Source organism: Balaenoptera acutorostrata, chromosome 17, assembly GCF_949987535.1.
Source record: "Balaenoptera acutorostrata chromosome 17, mBalAcu1.1, whole genome shotgun sequence".
NCBI lineage: Eukaryota > Metazoa > Chordata > Mammalia > Artiodactyla > Balaenopteridae > Balaenoptera > Balaenoptera acutorostrata.
Window position 1 is genome coordinate 76,347,503 of NC_080080.1, and position 23,852 is coordinate 76,371,354.

The 23,852-nt window shown below is 40.2% G+C and overlaps 1 protein-coding gene across 5 annotated transcripts in view; it reads left to right on the forward strand.

Moving 5' to 3' along the window:
* The window catches only part of TOX (thymocyte selection associated high mobility group box), a 298,904-nt gene that overhangs the window by 126,258 nt on the left and 148,794 nt on the right, over positions 1-23,852 (forward strand). For 3 of the 5 annotated variants that reach the window (XM_057532462.1, XM_057532464.1, XM_057532466.1), the window contains one exon: positions 18,165-18,230. The exons of 1 other annotated variant lie outside the window; for it this stretch is intronic. In XM_057532462.1, the coding sequence (XP_057388445.1) occupies positions 18,165-18,230 (66 nt within the window). Of the gene's footprint in view, positions 1-16,641; positions 16,703-18,164; positions 18,231-23,852 lie in introns of those variants that run through there. One more of the 5 variants, XM_057532465.1, reaches the window with a different exon arrangement.

Here is a 23,852-nt window from a genome sequence, read left to right on the forward strand (position 1 = left end):
CAGAGGTGCCACAGGAATCAGTGCAGTTAACAGGGGAGCGGGAGCTCAGAGGGCATGTGGGGCAGCTCCGGTTGGCAGTGGTTCCAGCTTCATCGAGCTGAGAGCAGATGGCAGAAGCTTGGATAGCGGAATAAGAAGACTTTATTTTATTCAATTGGCAGTGAGAAGCCAGGGCATATTTTGAGCAGGGGAGAGCCTGTAATTTAAAAAAAAGGTGTAATTTTAAAAACTGTTCTCAGAATTGTATTGGATGGAATGCTTTAACAGAAGCCTGGGTGATAGAAGATCAGTTAGAAGACTATGGCAACAGTCTGGACAAGAGGTGATAGGGGCATAGATTAGGATTGAAGCAGTGGGAATGGGCATTTGAGATGTATAATCTGCGGCGGGACTCGGTATGCAAGGGAGAGAGAAGTATCCAAAATATATTTAAATTATGAGATTCGTTGATTGAGGAGTGTAGATATGCCATTAATAAGAAACAGAGGAAGAGGTTTAGAAGGAAGAAGAGGCGAGCCTTGAACACGGTCAGTGTGGGATTCTGACAGGTTTCTTTGATGACGATGGCCATCAGGGAGTAAAAGTAAAAAGGTGCATGTAGACAGAGGAATCATTCCTAAAAAGATACTTGAGAAATCAGTAGATTCTTTGAACGTGAGCTCGTTCCTGAGAAGAGGATTCGGGGAGCCGCCCCCTTCGATGGCACTCGAGTGTAAGGAAAGGGCAGTGGGGGGCAGAGAAGAGGCTTTTGTGGGGATCAGCACGAAAATCCAAGACTGAGAGACCCAAGAGGGAAGGACTGGTTGCCAGTTCTGAATGAGGGAAAGAGAAGGAGAAACACAGTGTAAGGAGTGAAGATGCCAGCCCAAGACTTCACGGGTTCAAGAGACAGGTGAGTAAGTGGTTAGGAAAAGCATGCAGCAGGCCCACCAAGTTATTCTGAGACATTTTGTGATAATGGAAAGGAGAGAGATAAATGAGTAACTTGGAGTAATTGAGTTTTGGAAAGAACCATTGATTGATTGATTGGGTTTTGTTTTGTTGTAAGAATAAAGAAGGAGCTGAGCCATTTTGTAGGCAGAGGAGTGATAAAGATGAGAAATAACTGATTGGACAAATTACCAGAGGAGGATATAGTTGAGAGTGCAAGGGGAGGTCTATTCTTGAGAAGGGGGGAAAAGTATCTCTGAAACCAAAAGGAAAGAGGAAAGAATTTGGTTTCAAACAAAAGTTTGGAGGTGGAGAGGGGGAGAATTGAGGCGGCTTATCCAGGTAGCTTTTTCTCTACAGTAGGAAGCAGGGTCTCCATCGGGGAGAGCTCATCAGGGATTGAGTATTAAAGGATTCTCAGGAAAAAGCTCGGATTAGGCTAGGTTGGGAATGTGATAGAAACTCTCAATGAGAGTTTCCACCTACATCCATCTTTTTCTTTTTACTCCCTGCTGACCATTGTCATCAAAGAAACCTGTTGGAATCCCACATTGACTGTATTCAAGGCTCGAGTCTTCCTTCTAAAACTGTTCCTCTGTTTTGTTTTTTTTTTTAAACTCTTTTAAATATATTTTTTTAATTAATTAATTAATTAATTTATGGCTGTGTTGGGTCTTCATTTCTGTGTGAGGGCTTTCTCTAGTTGTGGCAAGCGGGGGCCACTCTTCATCGCGGTGCGCGGGCCTCTCACTATCGCGGCTCTCTTGTTGCAGAGCACAGGCTCCAAACGCGCAGGCTCAGTAATTGTGGCTCACGGGCCCAGTTGCTCCGCGGCACGTGGGATCCTCCCAGACCAGGGCTCGAACCCGTGTTCCCTGCACTGGCAGGCAGACTCCCAACCACTGTGCCACCAGGGAAGCCCCCTCTGTTTTTATTAGTGACACATCTCGTGCTCCTTAGTCACTGAATCTCATAATTTAAATATCTTTCAAGTACTTCTCTCCCCTTGCATACCAAATCCTGCAGATTATAGATCTCAGATACCCATTCCCACCCTTTCAGTCCTAATCTACATCCTTATCATCTCTTGTCCAAAGTGCCTAGTCTTCTAACTGGTCTTCTATCCCCAGGCTTCTCTTAACACAATCCATCCAATATAATTCTGAGAGTAAGTTCTAAAATTGAAGCCCGGTATATGATTCCCCCGTGCTCAAAAAAAGGCTGAGCTAATTAACGTGTAGGTAAGATTGGAAAACACAAGTTCATAGTGGAATTAATTAATTCAACTTCATGATTGTCTCTAGCAACTTCATGTAGCTCTGAAGCAGAGACCAGGAAAGCAAGAGAGTGGGATTTCCCCAGTTTGGGGAAGGGTAAGACAGGTGGGGGGGGGGGGAGTCAAAGATGTCAAAAGAAATGGGGTAATAGAGCTCCCTTGAAATGGCCAACTCTGAAATCTAGTCTACATCTTCTTGGAGTCAGTGGAACCAAGATTAGAGGGAGGTGGAGTTATTAAAGGTAATTGGAAGAGTAGATAGAAGACTCAGAAGTTTAAAAAGTGAAAGAAGTGGAAGGGGAAGAAATTCTAATCAGAGCGAGGAAATTTACAACTCAGTGTCCGTAGAGGCATTCTGTATGGTGACAAGTCCGCATTGCTACCAGTGCCCACAGGAAGTTGAAGTGCAGTGACTCGTTAAACCTGCAATAACAACAACAAAAAAGTGATGGTAATTTTGAAGAGATCAGTAACAGGGATATTGAAACCAGCAAAGGTAATGAATACAAAGGGAAAGATAGTAGACGTGTCCTAGGAAATGGCAGATGACGACAATTAAGACAGAAAAAATGTGGGATGAGCAGATGATGTAGACTCCAAAAGAGAACAAGTTGAAAGTGGCAGTGGAGTGATGTTCCGGAAGGAACCAATTCTAATCTCTGCCTCTTGACCCGTGAGATGAGGGAGTGAGAGGGATTATCTACATCAGAAAGTTGGAAAGAGCTGCAGAGAAGGTTCAAGATTTTTTTTTACTTGGGAAACAGTGCGTAGACTTAAAAGAGGGCCATATCCAGATTGATTAAACCACATTAGCAACTATGAGGCTCTTGAGGGCAGGCACCACACTATCTTGGTCTTTTTTTCCCCTCTACCTTCTGGGAATATGCTTGGAGCACAGGGGTGGTAGCATAATAAATGCTGAATTAAGGATTGAATCAGTGAACAAATTTTTAAAATCATCGGTCAGTGAGATAATGAAAGTGAGAAAGTGATTGAGTATGGTTCGTTTGTACTTGATTTTAAGTAGCAGGGCTGCAGGAAATGGAAGGTTTAGGAGTAGACTCAAAACGTGTTCTCAGCAGAGGAGTAACTCTTAGGCTTTTTCAAAGTTATCTTCCAGTGCTGGACAGTGGGCTCTGGGGGGGCAGGCTGAGAAGCAGTGCACAGGAGACAGCTGATGAGCCCCTCTACCACTGTAGTAATAAGCAGTTCACACAGTGGGAGAGAAGGGGAGGCCGGCTGTAGGTCCCTCAGATTTTCTCTCTTCCTTTCCCCGCCCCACCCCCCCACCCGGTGCTTCTCCATTCTTCCTCTCAGGCTTTACAGCTCAGGAGCCTAATGCTATTGAGTTAATAAGGCTGGACAATCTTTATTTTGTTTCATTTTTTTAACAGCTTTATTGAGGTGCCTTTTACTTACCATGAAATTCACCTGTGCTAAATGGACAATTAAATGATTTTTTATTAAATTTCCCGAGTTGTCTGGTTTTAGGACATTTTCATTATCCCTCAGAGATCCTTCATGGGTTAACCAATCTTAATGATGAGGTTAAGATAAGGATAATAGCTACATTTATTCATTGCTTACCATGATCCAAGCTCTATTTTAAGCAGTTCATTTGAACTAACTCATTTAATCCTCACAGTGACCCATGAGATAGGCACTAGTATGTTCCCATATTACAGATAGAAAAACTGAGGCATTGGTCACATATATAGTAAGAGGCAGAGCCATCATTAGAACTCAAGCATGCTGGTTCCAAAGCTGTTGATCTTAGCCACGATGCCATATTGCTTTTTAATATACTTTTTAATACTGGCTATTTGAGAAGCAGGATAAAAATAGCCATAACTATCTATGTTCTTTCTGTGTTTCACGCTACATCATCAGTATGGAGTGAGAAGTACAGCTTCAATGCAAAAATATCCATACATTTACATCCATACATTTCTCCATATATTTCCCTTAAGTAGCTGATCCTGGAGATGCTGAGAAATTGTAATTTTATCCAGAGCAGAACAAAGTTGGAGTCTTGGCAGTTATCTGGTTAACAAAGTAGATCGTTGAGACAAAAAAAAGTTCTGTTTGGTGGCTTGAAATATCTGGTGTGGCTGTCCACGTTCACCAAATTAACAGGATAATTGCCAGTTCTCTACTCTGTTGTGTATCAACATAGCCTGAAACACAAATGGAGGTTTTTGCTCAGATGATATAAATTTAGTCGCTTGCAGACATTCCTCGTCACCAACCTAGAAAGACTGGTGGGGATGGTTGGAAATGTTCCCAGAAATTCGGTAATTGTGGTATTGCCTCTTTGTGAAATCGACTGCTGACATATTAATCCATGTAAAATCCTGTGTCTACTTACAGATATTTCTGGAAAGATATCATGTCAAATGAGCAGAGCGTTGAATAGGCATGTCATTTTCCGTAACTCCTCCCTAATGTTAATTTAAGAAAAATCCAGTTCATTCTCAGTGTGGTAAAGGACTACAAGTAGAAGCTTAGACGAGGGGGTTTATTTTTAGCAACAGTATTTTTTTGGAGGTAGAGGCAGTACTGGCTAAAAAGAATCCTCTTAACTCTAATTGTATAGACGAAAAATACTGAACAAAAAAAAGGCACCAATATAGCTCTTTTTCTGTACAATACCATAGTGGTGGATACATACCATTGCACATTTGTCCAAAATCATAGAATGTACAACACCAAGCACGAGCCCTAATGTAAACTGTGGACTTTGGGTGATAGTGACGTGTCAGTACAGGTTCAGCGATTGTAACAAGCGCCCCGCTGTGGTGAGGGATGTCGGAAGTGGGGGAAAGCTGCGCGCGTGCGCGGGGACGGGCTGTGTGAGAGCTCTCTGCGCTTCCTGCTCGGTCCTGCTGTGGACTTAAAACTGCTCTAGAAAGTGAAGTTTGTTCATTTCTAAAAAGCTAAATGATACGCTGTTTTACAAAGCAGGTCTATTAATGTATACTTTTCTATCTGGGAGGGAATAGTATTTAAATATTTATAAGCAATAAGTAGGCACTATAATAGAACTTTCTGAGAAAAGTTGGGTTAACTCTGAAGAAAAAGCAACATCATTCTGGTTTTAAAATTAAAATCCATCTTAGATAATTTGATTTGCTCTAATGTTTAGTTTCCATCCTATTCTTATTTCAATACATGTTTAAATTATTTGTTTCAAGTTTAATGTCTCAAGTAACATTGAAGAGTTTCTTGGAGACAAGACTCAATATATATATATCTAAAATGTGTATGTTCCACTCAGAACTATTCAGAAGGCATTTCAAACAAAAATTCCTGAAACTACATAATCTAACATTAATGTTAATTTACTTAATGGTAATAAAAAATATATTATGCCAGAATTTTTCATAGCAAATATGAAATGTGCAAAAGATATTAATAATGTAATGTTTCTTACAGAAAGTGAAATTATAGGTTACAGAGTAGTAGAGATTACATAATTTTTTTGATGTGAGCATTATAAGGAACATTAACTGATTACTGAAACAGCTTAAGTATCTAGCTAGGTTATGCAATTGTTGGACTAGAACAAAAATTATTATATACAGTTCCGTAAAATACAATGAGCAGTTGTTACCTTTTGGATAATTTAATGTATGAAGCTAATAAGCTAAGGAAAATAAAGTACAATAGGAAACCTATATCATCCTGTATCATACTACTGTATATTTAATATTTAAGTATAATATTGCATTTTTATGCCAAAAACTGCCTGAAATCTTCATTTTATGACAATAAATCTGCCTGAAGCAATTTTAGTGAATGTGATATGATGTAGCCTGCCATGACAGCGTAATATTTTCTCTATGAATTAAAAGAAGAGTTCAGTAATCCTTTGCATTTTCAGGTAATTTCTGCTGCAGTTTTGTGTAGCAGTTTTTAATGTATTGAACCATAATAGCTTCTCCCTTATGTAGCTTAAAATAACTTAAATAAAAACCAAATAAATAACATTTCAGGAGAAAAATATTTTGTACACACATACAGTAAATAAATATGTACGTATGTAAAAAACGTGTACGTATTTACATGCACATACACACACATGATGCTCTACAAAGTTTTCATTTATTTGGTAATTACACTACTATTTTCTATTTTCCACTCCATTGCTATTCTGCCATACCTGCAAGGGAATAAGAGGCCCTGAATTACTCAAAGACCACATGGGAAAAAGGGAGGAATGAATTGCACTCTGTCTGCCAGTCCAGTTGGCTTTTCATTAGCTTGCTGGTATAGATTTGGAGATGATTCAGAGAGCAAAGTGTTCACCAGCAGCTTGACGTCGGTGTGAAAAAATAAACCAGCTTGATGTGGAGCAGCGTGGGCACAATCTGCTTACTGGAACTGGGCTTGCCTATTTGGTACCAGGAAGGCTTTCACTATTATCTAGGCGCTCATAAAATGAACTTCTTTTCACATTATCCAAACTAGAGTGACGGAAAAAAAAAAAAAATCGGTCCCTTTAGAACAGGAAGAAATGGAAAACTGGAGTGTGATCTGGTTTACAGAAGCTTTTGTCCATTGCCCCTGGAGGATCAGTTATTTTCATGGATGGAAATTGATTTGGAAATGAAAGCACATGGAATAAATACTACCGCAGAATAACAGAATGGTGAGATACCTGAAATGCTTTTAGTTCTCACGGTATTGCACTGAATTTATTTAATCATTCATTTAATGTTATTTAGTAAATACTGTGTGCTTGACATATGCTAAGTACTGGGGATAGAAAAATAAATAGGAAGGTCCCTGCCTTCTAATAGTTCAGAGTCCAGCGTAGGAGAGAGGTAGCACAAAACAGTGACAGCACAATGAGATACAGGCTGCAATAAGCACCTGATGCTGTAGCGAACTTATGGAGGCACAGAGAAGGGACCCTAAGTCATCAGTGACATCAGAGAAGGCTTACCTTCTGGTGGGGAAGATACTTCTTGTCTGGGAGAGGCCAAGTGTATGCCTGTTGTTCAATCATATTTAGTAATAGTACCTCCCTTCACTTTTCAGAAGTGTTCCAGGTTGGTTGATCAATTCTCTGATCATCTTTTTACTAGAAAATTGGGAGAAAACTAATGGAGGGGGAGGTGGAAAGGTGTTCCAAGCAGAAGGAATGACGGGGAGGAACAGAGGCAGGGATTTGTTGCCCGTATATCCATCAGTGACATGAGGTGTAGACAGGAGTGGTGTTAAAAATGTTTAACATTGGCATGGCACTGGCACTGGCTGTTTAGCGTGGGCACCATCCATAAACAAGTGGCACTGCTGTTCTCATCATGAAGGACCTTGTGTTCTAAACTAAGGAAGTTGGAATTTCCCTTGAAAACCTTAGGGAGCATTGAAAGATTTGAAGCAGTGGGGGAGGAGAAGGAAGACTAGTTTAATGGACTGAGTCTGGCTTAGTCTAGGTCATCAAGCGGTAATCAGAAAGGTAAGCGACTTTCTTTGAGAATCAGCTAGTCATGTACTTTGTGCCAGGCGATTCCCCAAGCAGGTATGGTCTTCATGACAATCCTGTGAGAGGGCCACTGAGGCTCATAGAGGCCGTGTCTTCCCAAGTTCACGGCTATTGAGGGGCAAACATGAGTTTCAAACCCTACTCTGGATTATTCAACTCTGTGTTCTTCCTAACACACTTTCTGCCTCTAGTGACTGCTCTGGCCCCATTAGCGTTGACTATGGAATAAAGTGTGTACTTACAGGAAATACCCATTGTCATTAAGTGGATATTGTCACTAAAATAATATAACGAAGTCTGCTGTCCTGGTAGCCATTGAATTGGAAACGATATTCATTCATTGTACAGTCACTTTGGGATACCTGAAACTTTCATGTTGCTTGATCCTCTTCTTTTGCAAGGGCCTTGTTTCCCTTTAGCAGATGTTCTTCTAGTAGGTACTTTTCTGTCCTCGAACAGACCTGGAATTGAGGCTCTGCTCTACCCCTTCCAAGTGACTTAATTCTTTAAGGCTCAGTTTCCTTATTGGTCAAAGGACATGAATACTGCCTGCTTCACAGGGTTGTTATAAGGATTAAATGAGTGAATGCATGTGTGCATCTGGCACACAGTAAGTATAAAATAAATGTTAGCTTAGCTGCTGTCACTGTGAATGGGGCCTGGCACACAGTGGGTGCGAAAATGAGCATTTGTTGAATGAATGATTACCACATTTTTATCTGGGACTGTGTTGATTACCATTACATTTTACTGTATGGCAGCAAGACCATGCTAGGTGGTTCACCCCTGATAGTACCATGTGGTGATATTCTCTCAATTTTTCAGTAAAAGAGCATCACACGGTGACATTCCAGAAAGTAAAACAAAGGAAACCAGTCTCTTCTCACCATGCAGCATAAATAAGGCTTTGAGTAGAAGCAGGCTTGCAGTTTCCAGCGACAAGACTTCCTGTTTCGGATCTCACATGTTTCTGGCACCATATCATGCTATAAGAAGGATGTTGTCCAAAAGGAGGACGAAGTATTTGGGAGGATGCTACCCAAAAAATAATTCAAATGGGAGTGGGAGAATGAGGAGGGGGACTAGTTAGAACTACTGTAAACATGAAAACAATAAAAAGAAACTTTGGAATTGGAACTCTGTAAGTACATGTAATGAATATGCCTTGGGAAGGGTGCATCTTATGCATGAAGTCTTAAGCTAAAGCAAGGAAAATTATGCCATCGTCTTCATAAAAATGTGGATAAGTCAGCAGGGAAAGTTACATGGGATCATGGGTTAAATGTCAAAGAAGGTGATGTAAAAATAAGTATAACTATATAGTATTTGAAGATCTCAAAGAAAATTTAAAAAGTATACTCCTTTTGATAAAACAAACGGATTGACTTCTCAAGTTCCTTAAAGTGAAAGATCCATGCCAACAGAGCTTTGCTTCCTTTCCTAACGGACAGATTTATACTCAATGACTTGAAAGATTTAATCCAGTTCTTCAAAATGTCAGTATGTTTTCATTCAGAAAACAGAAACTCTCTGGAGCCTGAAAATATAAACGTTATATATGATCTCAGAAAGGAAATGGAGTAGATCTAAACTGAGCTTCTTATATTTCTAATTGGTCAGGTTTGCCCTGAACATACCAAAATATATTTCAACACCTGTCCTACCATTAGGAGATTTTAATGACCAGAAGTCTGTTCCTGTAACATCATTGTTATATTTAGCCTCAGTGTTATTTTCTGAGTAACAATAATAGGGAAGTGAGAATCTCCATCTTAATAACTCTGTACCTTCCTATTTGTATTTTTATTTGGTACCACTACTTTTACTCTCAAAATTATTCAATAATTGTTTGTCCTCAACTCTTTTTAAAAAGTTTCCATCCCAGTCTAAATGTAACTTCTCTGTTAATCTTTTTCTACATCTGTCGTTCAAGTCTCAGAACCGTCTCAATGCTCTGAACTTCTAGTCTTACATTTTTCTTGTTTTGAGGTTCCCAGAATAGAGCGTGCTCTTCCAGACCAGACGTGTGAAAAATATTCTCACCTTTTTCTCTACGTGTCAGATACTGGAAAATGTTCACTGTGCTTTAAAAGGAATACTAGAAATAAAAGAGCCAACCCCCCCCCCCAAATAATGACTTTCATACTTTTCATTCCACGTCCATGCAGGATTTAGGTACTGTGTGTGGTAAGTGGGGTGAGGGCTGATGTGATGTGGAAATGGTGCGCTTAGGTGAGGATTGCCAGCAAGCTTGAGTGTACTTCTCAAATTGTTCTCTTAGTAGACGGATTCAGAAAAACTTGTCTACAACGTGATACGTCAGGGGAATATTCTGAAACAATCACTTGAAACTACACTGAGTTTCAACTACACAGTATATAGTTTTACAGCTTTTTGCTTTATAGAAATTCAGAAATTACTTGGAAATTCATTTCAAAACAAGACTCCTACATGGAATCAGAAATCATTGCTCCTGATTTTCTGATACCAGACACTATGTGGAGGGCTTTTAGTAAAAACTAGTGTCATGTATCACGTGTGTTTTGATTTGGTTAAAGTTGTTTCCATTAAATGCACCAGGATGGATTTGGAGTGATAATTAAGCTTTTTTCCACACATTCTTTTCTTTCTTAAATAATGTATAATGAAAATGGATTTCTTTGTGTTTGGGAGTTTGGGGTTAATGAAGTTTTCTCAAAACTTGCATATTTTTTTTCTTTCAAATGGAGTGATATTTTCATGGTATTGGAAAATCTTAGTTCTGTTGATTACTGTTTCGTAAATTTGTTTCTGTCTCTGCATTGGCATTTAAAATAGAGCTAATGACTCAATAATATAATAGAAGCAGAATAAAGACGGCCCGAAATGTAGCATTGCAGTTAAGAGCTGTCACTTACTAACCTTGGGCCACTCACCGGGCATTGTCTTGGTCCAGGTGCCCCAGAAAGCAGAGCCTGTGGTGAAAGCTCTCATGTTAATGCTGGGAGAACTGGCCCAGGGAATCCAGAGCGAGGGGGACCACAGCAGGGAAGCAGGGAGAACGGAACACAAGGCGCGTGTTTCCAGGCTTGCCGTAGCTTTGCAGCCAATCACCGCTGCTTGTGGAGCACAAGGGACTTCTCTAAAAAGGCCGCAGGGACCGCCGGGAGCCAGTCCTCTCCACCCGGCCGTACTTCCCCCATGCTCTCAGGGTCTGTTACCAGCCCTTCTGCACAGACTCAGCAAGGCAGAACCTCTTCGGCTCTGGCCCAGGGGCAGAGCCTCTTGATGTCAGTTGGTGTGGGCTTGGGGCACCTCTAACTGTACTTGTGGTGGCAGCAGGAATGGTGGGTCTGGCGACTTTATCACCATGAGAACTATGGAATTAAAGGCCAGTGGCCAAGGCCTGAGGGTCAAGCAAGCTGAGCAGACCTGGGGAATATGTGATTGGATCCATCACAGCCAGGTTACTTAACTCCTTTGTATCTCAGTTTTGTCATCTGTAAAATGGGAGTAACAGTTGTTACCATATTACAAGACTGTTACCAAAATTAAATGGCTTAATATATTTAATGTGGTTAGAAAGTGCCTGCAAAGGTTAAAACTCGTTTGAACCATTATGGCATCATTATCTTAAGTGTGGAGCCATTAAGTGTGACTTTTAAGTGTGACTACTTAAACTAATACAGAGTGCATTTGAGTTAATAAGTTTGGTGTGTTGTTTAAAAAAGCAAACACACATTTCATTATAGCTGTACCCTTAACAGCAGAGGGAGACTGCTGCTACCGTACGGGTCATGCCATTGGGCCTTGGTATAGGACGGCGTTTATGAGGACAGGATCAAGGTAAATGCATAGCACTATTGCTGAAAATGTCAGTTATTAAAGTTAACAACAGAAACATGATATACAGTTCTTCCCCAAATAAATATATCACTAGGACAAAGATGAGAATATAAATTCAGTTCCCAAATGGAGCCTAGATTCTAAGCGGTGGGTATAGTGTTCTACTTGGGACATTATAGCCAAGTGGGATGATATTTTCTCTCTCTCCTCCTCCAGGGGCCAAGTATTCAAGCAGCCACTCTCTGCCCAGATCATATTTCCTCTCCATACCATTCAGATCTGCAGCAGAGTGTTTACCACTCAAGTTCAAGTGACAGGAGCCGACCGAGAGGGGTTTCTCTTTCCTGGTTCAGCTCTGTGTGCTCCCAGGTTGTAATGCACATCCATTCAAAGCACCAACAGTAGTTGTTTCCTTTTCTCTGGGTGTTGATGGTCTGTGCTCCGCTGGTCTCCTTTCAGTGCATGCGAGCTGCTTTCCCAGCCGCCGGTGCTCAGTACCAGTTTCTTTCAGCCTGGCTCAGCATGGAGGCGGACTGCCTTAGACCATCTCACATTTCCACAGTCAGCCTTGAAGCTGGCAGATAAATAAACACATACTCCCTCTCCAGTGTCTCCTGACCTTGTTCCTGGAGAACGGAGGATGCGTAGTAAGCTAGGAGCTCACCTTGCTTTATTTTTATTGGCTACACATTACTCTGCGTGTGAACAGCAGTGACAGCTGTGCCCAGCACGTGTTACCACCTTTCACGTTATGCTATAGCTTTCAAGATGCTTTGCTCTACATAAAACAGCAAAAGTCTTTGCTTTCTTCGACCAAACTTATGCAGTTTCTTTCATTACCAAAAAAAAAAAAAAGTGACTTTTAATCTTATATTGAGCCAAGCAGTAAAAAATGGATATTTTACTTTGACGATATTACCCTGTCTTATAATGATTTATTATCTTCTAAGAAATATCAAATTAACTCTCTGTTATAAACATTTCCATTTTTAGCTCCTTTAAAAGAAAAAAAAAAAAAAAAACAGAGTATCCAATATTCCTTCAGAGAACACCCAGAAATGTAAGGTTTTCGCTTTTACAGGAGATACAATGTGGTACTGTTTCATGAATCCCATGAGGTCCCGCCATCCTCCCCCAGCAGCAGTTTTCTGGTTTTCTTCTAATGGTTTCCCTAAATAGATCCCATTTCCTATACCAGTGCCAGTGATTGCTTTATACTTCACATTCTATCTTTGATTTTTCTTGTGTTAGTGGTTTTGGGAGCCTAATATTGCTCATTTCTGCTCATCGTTCACTGCGTTCAGACGGTGTTGGATGTCTGCTTTCAGTTTTTAAATAGAAGAAATAATAACTACCTAGTTTGAAAAGCTCTTTGGGATTATGGGTTTGGTTAATATCCTCTGAAAACAATTTTTAAAAACTGTAGTAGAAGATTATAAATGACTTTTTATGTGATTGCATCCCCTGGTGCTTTGAAATAAAAACACGAGAAAGAGTATAACGCACTTGGTCAGAAAGGCTAATCCTGAGTTGATGCCATTTACATTCAGATTTAAATAAGTCAGCCTATTTATTTCTTCAGACTTTGCTTCAGGTTTTAAATTGAGAATACATGGAAATTATAAGTCCTAGGATGCTCAGATATATTTTGAAAAGTTTATAATGCCTAAGTTCAGCTGACTTCTAAGAATAATAACTGTAACACACGTAAGGAGTAAGGAAATGAAGTTAGGTTTTGTGTTTTTTTTAATTAATTAATTAATTAATTAATTATTTTTGGCTGTGTTGGGTCTTCGTTTCTGTGCGAGGGCTTTCTCTAGCTGCGGTGAGCGGGGGCCACTCTTCATCGCGGTGCGCGGGCCTCTCACTGTCGCGGCCTCTCCTGTTGCGGAGCACAGGCTCCAGACGCGCAGGCTCAGTAGTTGTGGCTCACGGGCCCAGTTGCTCCGCGGCATGTGGGATCTTCCCAGACCAGGGCTCGAACCCGCGTCCCCTGCATTGGCAGGCAGACTCTCAACCACTGCACCACCAGGGAAGCCCGAAGTTAGTTATTTTTAATAAAATCATGTTATTACAACAATTATGAATAAGGTTCATCTAATATGTGGTCCAGATGAAGTGAACTGGGGTCATTAGTGTAATAACGCAAATACTGTGCCTTCCAGACTGGGGGATATGCAAACAAGCCACACACAGACCATCGGAGATCTGATCCCCCACTTACTATTTGCGATGGAGTATAAAACAGTAGCCGTAGAGTCTGCTCCCTCACTTTTTATGGGTGATGGAGTATATGGGTGATGCAGTGTGTCATAGTGGAAAACTCTTCTACTAGGAATCTAGACCTTGATTCTATACCCAGATGTACTGCATGACCAGTAAAAAGTCTGTTTCTTCAGTCATAACATGAGGGGTTCAGATAATGATGCCTTCAGGGACCTTCCCAAGACCGAAATCCTAGGACTCTGTGCACTGTAATTCAACTTCAGATGGCAACGAGACATAAACCCAAGCCACAGGATGCATTCTAAGAATGTTGCATCAGCACAAGGCCTGTTGAGATCCCTGGAACCAGCTCCTGGACCAGGGTGTGGTTGGGTGGAGCTGTAAAAAGTACAAGGATGACATTAACCTGAAAGCAGTCTGTGGTTGAGAGGGTGGGCTGGGGCACTGGGATCTTGGCTTATTTTTCTCCCCGGGCTCAAGACTTTGTCCACACACAGGGGGGATGACCAGGCTTGTTCTGACATACATATATCTTTGCTTGGCAACTCAAAATTCTTCAAAAAGAGGCCATAAGTTAATTTATAGCCAGATCTCTTGATTCTTGGTCAATCTACATGTTTTTTAATTGAATAAAAATCTTGAGGAAGAACAGGTTCCAGCATTTAAGTATTGGTGTCCTGGTTATTTCTGTACATTTTTTTTCTTTGTAAGAGCTTCTGCTCCTATTTTAATTCTGCTCCAGTTTTAATCCACTGTAAGACTATGAATTTTCCCCCAGAAGCCTTCAAACCATTCTCTAAAAGCTGAATATTCTTCCTGCTCTCAAGTCACTGCCTTCTCTAGGAAGATGATCTATTTAACCAAGCAAATATAGTTTAATTTTTGTTAATTAGACATTGCCTGAGGACTTCTTATATGCCAGCCCTAAGCTATAAAGACACTAAAGATAACCATGATGTGTACTGTCTTGTAGCTCACAGCCCCATGGAGTTAGTCCCCTAGCAACAAAACCTGCCTGGAACCAGAAAGCTACCACAGGGAGCCCAGAGGCTAGAGACAGCCCTGACTAAAGGGAACTGAGGGGTATAAGAAACATTTTAACAAGTAAAAGGGAAGGAAGGCAGTCTGGACAAAGAGGTGCGGATGTATGTGACACGCACCGGGGCACAGGAAGTGGGCATGGTGAGGCCAGAGACTCTCACAGCAAAATCACTGTGGCTTCTGCTCCCCTAGAAAGCAGGCAGTAGTGTAAGATAGAGGTCACGTCTTTATGTGTCTCTGCGTTGCAGGTCCTCCAGAGATAAGCTTTCAGAGGAATTGTGAATATCTTGATAGTAATAGAAGAAGCCACCTGTATAGAGTTCACCAGAGAAACGGAACCAACAGATATATATATATAGACAGAGATATACTGAGATATATATATATATATATATATATATATATATATATATATATATATATATAGACAGAGGCATGGGGAGAAGGAGCAGCGGGGAGAGAGGGGAGGATTTATTATAGGAATTGGCTCACGTGATTATAGAGGCTGAGAAGTCCCAAGATCTGTACTTGGGAAGCTGGAGACCCAGGAGTTGTTTGTCTTTTCTTCATTAAAAAAATATTCAAACAATAACAAATGGTATAGTTCCTGTCCAAAAGCTGGCAGGCTTGAGACCCAAGAAGAGCTGATGTTTCAGTTGGAGTCTGAAGGCAGGAAGACTGGTGTCCCAGGTCAAGCAGTCAGGCAGGAGGAATTCCCTTTTACTCTCAGGAAAGTCAGCCTTTTTGTTCTATCCAGACCTTCAACTGATCAGATGAGGCCCATCCACAGTAGGGAGGGCAATCTGCTTTATTCATTTTACCAATTCGAATGTTAATTTTGTCCAAAAACACCCTCACAGACACACCCAGAATATTTTTCCAAATATCTGGACCCCTGTGACCCAGCTAAATTGACACATAAAATTAACCGTCAAACCACCTCCCTGTGTTTTAAGGCTTAATTATAAAGCATCCAGGAATATTCCGCCAGCCTGATTAGTAAATTGCCAGCTCACTGGGACTCTTGTTTTTTTTGGAAAACCTCACAGTACCATAGAAATTCTGTACAGTATCTCAACGTCATTGAGATACTGTCATCACTCTGCTTTGATAATATATTGACATTATTTTCAGAATTGATGGCTAACTCATCATTATGATTCAGAATATATTTATATTTGTTATGGGGGTTACATGCATGTGCTAGAAAGTCAGGCTTCCTGGGTTTGAATCCCAGCCCTGCCTTTTAGTAGCTGTGTAATTTTGAGCCTCTAGCTTTGATTCTCTGTGCCTTTGTAGGTAATAATAATACCTTAACTCTTTGTTGTTGTGAAAATTAAATCAGTTAATACGTGTAAAGATACAGGTAGGTTACAGGCACATAGAATGTACTCAAAAAAATAGTTTTTCCTGTAGCCACATACCTTTTATTTAAAACACTGTTTCAGCCTTGGCTCAATATTACTTAAGCACTGATACTTTTTGAGGGAAGAGTCCTTAGGAGCAGTAACATTGCATGTATTCAATTAGCATACACTTTGGATAGACTAAAACCAAAACTTCAAAGCTTTAGTTGGCTTGAGAGTGACACCAGATTTAGAAAATGAGTAAGAGAAGATGAAATAGAAAGTAACACATTTATAGAATATGCATAGGCAGTGGAGTATTTGATTCACTTCACTACTTCAGTTTAGTTTGCTACAGTCAGAGAAACTGTCCATATTTTAAATGGTTCTTTGGCATCTTAACATTAAAAACATTTATAAACAAACCAACAGTGGGTGGTGGTGGAGAAATGCTAAATGATGCTCTTTGTTAGGTTTTGAGCCGGTAGGAGTAACAGGCGGATCGAGTGGGGCTAGACTATCTTTGGGTTGAAGGCATTCACCTGACTGATGGAAAACCAACCTTGGGTAAGTCACTGGGACTCAGGGCTCCTACGCCAGGTGACAGAGCAACCAAACTGTCCAGCTGTTCTTTTCTGGGTGTGCTATTTCTGATCTGTCCCAACAACCACATCTTTCAACGAGTGACTTCAGATCTGTTTAGGTAAGTCTGTTCACAAAACATGAAACACATTTGCAGGATGATGTGTGAGGAAATCCTTTGGTTCTTTGAACTTGATGAGTGCTTCAGTGTCCTCAGGGAGGTCTTTACTTGTGCAGCTCACGTTTATGAGACTCTTCAGGGCACTGACTGCTGCTGACTGTAGTTCAGAGCCAGTTCCGAAGCTGTGGTGTGTCCCCAGTGTTCGCAGGGCCTCTTATTGCCATGTCTATAACACAGTTTTCCGGTGGCGTACAAGTACGTCCACAGAACCGTGCGCGTGTATCTCCATCAGGAACACTGCTCTGTCTTGAAAAATAACTTCTCAGATTTTCAGGTTCCCGTGTCTGAAACTAGTCTGCAGTGAAAGTACATTCAGACTCAGCTCTTTGAAGCTGGCTGTATTTAGTCCATTTGATTATTTCCTTGGGAAAATTCTTCTTTTAACTAAAAGGGAAATGCTTTGCCCGTTTATCAAGTGACTAAAGATAGCGGAGGATTAAGTCTGAATGGAGTGATTACTGCTTTCAGAAACCCGAATAATGAAAAGTATGCTGTTGTTGTTGTTGTTTGAACTCTTCCACAGCTCTGCACTCAACTGCCCCCAGGAATTTTCTCCTCCCATCTTGTTCCTAATTTGTAAATTCGTATACGGATTTCTATGCATTTGTAATACTTACATTAATTCTGTGTCTTTGAAAAACTTCGGAGAGGAAAATTTAATCATCGAGCCTGCATATTTTTATTGTTATCCATTGTTATTATCATTCTTAGCCATGCTTTTTGTGGCACGTGCTCTTTTCAAATATTATTATAAAATTCTTTAATCATAAGGCTATTGTGATGAAGCCAATTTCAGTCTATTATGAAAACTCTGCACTTTTTCATTTTTGAGAGCCAAACTCAGAATGCATTGAGCTGTGCCTCAGTATATTTTCCATTATCCTTTTCTTTCAGAAATCATGCCATCCACTTAATACTTCATTACAACCGAACTGCAATACGTATATACGTGGTACGCAAAATGAGCCATTTTGTTTTAAAACAGATTGCGGATGAAAGGAAACCATTCATTTCTTGCTTGCTTGCTGTAATTACTAGAGCACTAATTACTCCAAATCATTGACATCCAGGGTCAGGAAAATGACAACAGAAACATCAAAGTATAGATGTGGCTCTCTTGCTGTGACAGATTTTCCGTATTTCCAACCACAGTATTTTTTTTTATGGCTACTGTTTTCCAGTTTGATGGTGGAAAAAAAAAAAAACAACACAACAAACGTGCACACAGTCAAGATTGCTGAATGTTTACTATTATTTCATTCGCAGTTTGACGGTGAGAACATGTATATGAGCATGACAGAGCCGAGCCAGGACTATGTACCAGCCAGCCAGGTGGGTTAATTAATCTTCTCTGCCTTGTTTCCAACTGTAATTAAACAAATTCAAAGAGTTGCATTGCAAATGAGTAGCACTATCAGTAACTGCGGCAATCAGGAATAATCATAATTTATAAACAAAGCATTTAAGCCTTGTTTCCAGTTAATGAGATCGAGCTGATAAAACACCGGAGTTGGCATTTGTTGAAAGATAATACCTTGTTTCCTCTCCAGAACGGCAAGCAGCTGTTTTGCCAGCATGATCTTTCCTAAACAGTTGTTTTACCTTTAGGAACTAAAGTCTTTACAGGTGCAGGTTATTTGAGCTTCTGACTATAGATGAGTTAATCATTATAAGCTGCACATGTCACAAATAGCTTTAATTATCAATTATTGGGGCAGTTTTCAATAAAATGTTACATTGATCACCAGAATCGCAGGGCCAGAAAGCGCTCTATGGCTGTTTTCAAGCCAAAATCCGTGATATGATGGGAAACCTTTGAAGGGCACGTTTGTATCCATTTCACTGGGAATGGTTGACAAGGTATTTAATCATGAGAAGTGACAACAAAAGTCCAATGAAAATGTAAATGGTTACATTTATAGAAGTGAAGGCTTGGCTATTTATTTTTAGATACTTAAGACCAGGCCCCTTGATCCACAGAGGGCATTTGAAGCAAAATGGTAACTGCCCTAGGGGGCCACTATAATATGATATGTAAGAACCTTGTAAGCAGAAACAAATAAATGAATAAAATGAAAGTGAGGGAGAGTTCACAGGAGCATTGTGTGGACTTGCACATATTTTTTTCTGGAAGAGTAAAACCATGGTAGCTTGGAGTTTCATGTGTCAGTAACTGTAGCGTAAACTCAAACATTGAAAACAGTTGTTTTCATATCCGCCCAAATAGATTTGATAACTGGGAAGGGTGGGGGAATAGGGAACAAAAATAGAACTATTTTTCTTCATGGTGCTTGTCAGTGAATTAAATCTAATGTATGTGTCCGGGGTGCACTGTATGGGGCTTTGAAACCTCTCTGAGAACAAAATGTCTCAGGCTTAACTCAAAACAGAGGCAGGCCTGCCGCCCATGAACTTTGCATTTAGAAGCCATTATGATCACTGCCTTCTCTGGCAGACATTCTGGAAACTGTACTGTATTGTTCAGATGAGAAGGTCATCATTGAGTTCAAAGATCCGGACTACATTTCCTTCCATTCAGCTGAGTCGATCACTCTCAGAATCCCTTTGGAAGGCTGGGCTTTGCATTTAGAATTTTTACTTAACTGAATTCATTCAGCTAGGTAGCCGGCAGGATCCATAGGTGGTTCTGAGTAGGACTGTTTGATTAAAAAATGAAAAATGTTACTATTAATTTTCTTCCAACCATCAATCCCAAAACTGTACTGACAAGTTTAGTATTACTATTAGATTAAAGCAACCTGGTATCATCTCTTTGTTGCCTTTAGGGTTTTGAAGTGTAAGGGCTAATTGAATTTGTTTGAAACAGTAGAAACACAAACTCAATAAATGATTGCTGTTATAAAGCAGCTGCTCCCTTTCAGAGAATCATTATGTCCGTCTTAAAGACTTTTGGATAAAGGATTGGAAATTCAAAGCATATACGTTATAACAACTTAGATTTTTAAATTCAAGTACAATGGATAATATTAAACCCTGACTAAAATCAAACAACTAGCATTATTTTTCTTAATATTTCAGTCAAGAGTTACCAAGAATGTTTTAAATACCAGTGATAATTTATGAAGGAGTAAAGAGCTCCAGATACTTAATGTGCTTTGTAAAGATATAGCAGGTTTGTGTGCCTGAAGCAAACTATTTTTTAATAATGCAGCACATATGAAAATGTTTTTAGAATGTGCTATTTCAAAAATTCAACTAATGTAAAATAATGCACACTCTGGCAGAGAATAAGCTCCACAAATTACGTAAGTTGAATGGCCTTAGCTAAATTTTACACTTAACATTCCTTTTGTTTACTGTAATATGGTATATTCAAGAATTCATTACCTGGTATTCTTTTGGGAATTTTAATCAATTTACCCCTTTCGGCAACTATAAATAAGATTTTAGTCATCCTGCAGGACAAAAAATAGCTTTGTTCTTTTTCCTACATAACATCAAACATCTGCATGGTTTAGTAATCCAAGACAACTTGCCTCTTAGTGTCTCTCAACAATTTTAATTCCTGTTCAGTTGTCAAATCAGTGCATGCTTTGGGACTCACAGACTGAGTTGCTAAGTAGTAGCATATGGCGCACTACTGCTCCTGTGATGTTGCTGCAGGCAAATTGCATGATTCTAAACTGGAAATGATTTTTATAGAAAGCCGGTGCTGGAATGGCTCCAGAAATGGAAGGACACTGTAAAAATTAATGGTATTCTTTTAGACAGTCCCAGAGGGGTCTCTGGCACTCTCTACTGCGTGAATTCTATTCCTCTTAAGCTTAGTGTATACAATCCTTAAAATGTTTTGCATATAATTTTGTAATTGATAGGCAGCTTTTACATCGAATATACCACTCTATAATAAGCCTGACAAGTGTGCAATAAAAACCCATGACGTTTCCACTTCTCCTGGCTTTGTTCTTAGAATATTGACTGTTTTCTCCTGTAATAGCCCTAAGTGTGCTGGCCACTCAGTGCTTTAGACACCATTTAACTTTTTCTTACTCTGGGTAGCATTTGAACCACGGAATGCAAGATTTCTTTGTGGGTTTCTAGACCCTGGCTAAGGGGGCCCATGTTGCTTGATACCTCATGAACTTGCAGGTTCCCTTCTGTATAGTTTGGCGGAAAATGTGAGTGGCTAACGGAAGGGAAGCCAGACGTGAGGAGGGGCCACTGGCCATCACACACTCCTTTGTCATTCTTAACCTGTCACGTTGGATTGACCAACATGCCGAAGGCCACAACAAGGAGGTGGAAGGGGATTGGGCTGCCCACCAGAGCTCTGCCCCTTCTCCAGAAGAGCCCAGGCCCACTCATGCTGGGGATCGAGCCTTCCCTTTCCCTGAAAAACTCAAGCTCCTTTCTCCAGCCCTTACAATTCCAGTACCTTCTGTGGTTCCTTATATGTGATTGATTATGCTCAAGATATAAACGCTCATTTGAATTAAGTACATCAAAGGAAACAGAAGCAGAGCCCAGGTCTCTTGATAGGGACTGTCTGTGGCACCAAGGTCATTTATCTATTCATTTACTTCGTTTTTCAGTTTTCTTTTCCTCATTCTTTTTCTTCTGTGGAAGTTACAAAAATATCATTTTCCACGACTACCTATCCATTCCATGCTTTCCACCCACACTGGCGACATTCTTTACCAGTTCCGTGGACATAGGAACTCTTCACTTCTCACCTGTGTCTCAGATCAGGAACTGTGTGGAAAAGATTGAGAAGGACTGTTTTTTTTTTAATGTGTGTGTGTGTGTGTGTGTGTGTGTGTGTGTGTGTATATACACATACACACAAGAAATAATCACCTGACGGGGAAAATCAGAAGATTTTTCTAGTGTCAGATCATGCAGAAGATTTGGTTACTTGATTGAACCATGTTTTTTAATAAATCACTTCCTCCTTGACCTTGGCCTTGACTCCAATAAACCATTTCTTTCTGCTTGTTTTCCCTCTTTATTTCCTTGCTTCCTTCATTCCTTCTCCCCTTCTTCGTATTTTCCTTCCATCCTCCTTCCTTCCATGAACAGTTATCCTTTAAGCTTGAACTAATTTTTGTTGTTAATTCTGAGCATCATAGTAAACCCTAAGTATTACATGTCCTGACCTAAGATCCTGTTTTAGATTATTTTCAGGTTGTGATCAGCTTTCTCTGCTTCTTTTTTCTTCCTGCACTGGAACTGTCTCTCTTACCTGGTTCCTCAAATTTCAAGATTAAAAATAACTATGATAAAATAAAGCAGTATTATTTTTTCCTGGAATCTTACAACTAAGCATTTAACGTGCATTTTGTACCATCCCTCTTGAATGGAAAAGTTGAAGAGCGTCATCTAGGGCAGCTCTCATGTGAGTTTCAGGTTTGATTTCTAACCTCCCTGGGCACCTGTCCCTAACAGCAGCTCAGACTCAACGTATCCATTCGTCAAATCGAAATTCATCACCTCCAGCCCACTCCCTCACCCCAGACTTCTTTTTTTTCCTATATTGCCTATAGTCGTGAGAATTAACACCACCCCCAGCCCCGTCACCCAAGACAGAAACTTGAAGAGTCTCCCTTACACTCTCAGCCCTGAGTTGATCCCAGATAGTTCTGACTCTGCTTCTCTGCATCGCTGCTGAATCTGTCTCCTCTTTTCCTTCTATGTAATTACTGCCTGAGCTCTGGACCTCAAAGGTGCTCATTAACTCAGCTCATCTTACCTCATTTCCATCTTTCCTTCTCTCCTCTTGCTGTTGCTGAACGATCCATGTTCCTTCCTTACTCGCACACCTGCATGCCTCTCCAGCACCTGGTTGGAGTTATCGAGGCGCACATCTGCCCTGCTGTGGCATGTAGCCTGCCCACCTGACTGTGGTAGGACTCGCCCTTCTTTCTCTCTGGATCTCCTGGGCTTAGATGGTGCCCGGCACGTTGGAAGTGTGCAGCATTATTTTGTGTACATGTTTTAATCACATTAACTCTTTGAGTCTTCTACTTGCAATGGTTTTCAGCCCTGCTCTGCAGACATTTAGCAAATCTGGCCATGCCCATTCCATTCCAGGAGCACCCCTCCTCCTGGGTGTCAGCGCCTTGCACATTAACAAAAGACACCAGCACTCCTGTCTCCTCAGAGAATTATTTCAAGTCCAAGACTCAGAGAACTAATGTGATAATAGACTAGATAATAACAGGCATTTATTCTTACAATAATATCGGATTGCTATTTGTCAAATGCAATATAATGGCAGCAGAACCAATAGGACTTTCCAAGTTCTTTTTTGTGCAGTGTTCTCTTAAATCTACTGTTAGAATTGTAATATTTTGAGGTTTGCAAACATATTAATAGCTATATCTGTATTTTTAGTTACATGTTTTCCTAATGAGAAAATTCTCAGGGTTAGATAGAATATAAATGAGGTATGACAACAGGGCCTGGAAAGTATAGTATTTTTTAAGAGCACTTTTGAAAAAACATCTCTTGAGTTAGGCCATAAAATTTCCATGATCATGACATAAATTTGAACTATAAATTAGACCAATTACTTTTAGATTGGTTCCTTTTGGCAGAAATTTCGGGAGTAAGGTCAGCTTGACTTTTTGACCATTCACCCAATAAAATAGCAAAGCTGCCAGGCTTTGAGTAATCTAGTTAGTCCAACAAAGTCTGGCATCTTAACAAGCCCAAACTAGTTACTCAGACCAGTCTTCAGTGTAACGTTCAAATGATTACTCTGCGCAGTCCCGGAGGTATTCATTACAGACAAAATTGCTCTTTTGCCTTGCATACGAGCTGAGTTTTCAATGGGAAATGAAAGGATGCCTGGAAAAATAGGCCACCTAATTAAGTTAAACTACTCTAGCATTTGGCTTGACATCTTCATTACTCAAAATTAAAAAGATGCTTCACTTGAGCACACAAGTTACTATTGTTTATGTTGTTTTCTTCCTAAATTGGCTTCTTACA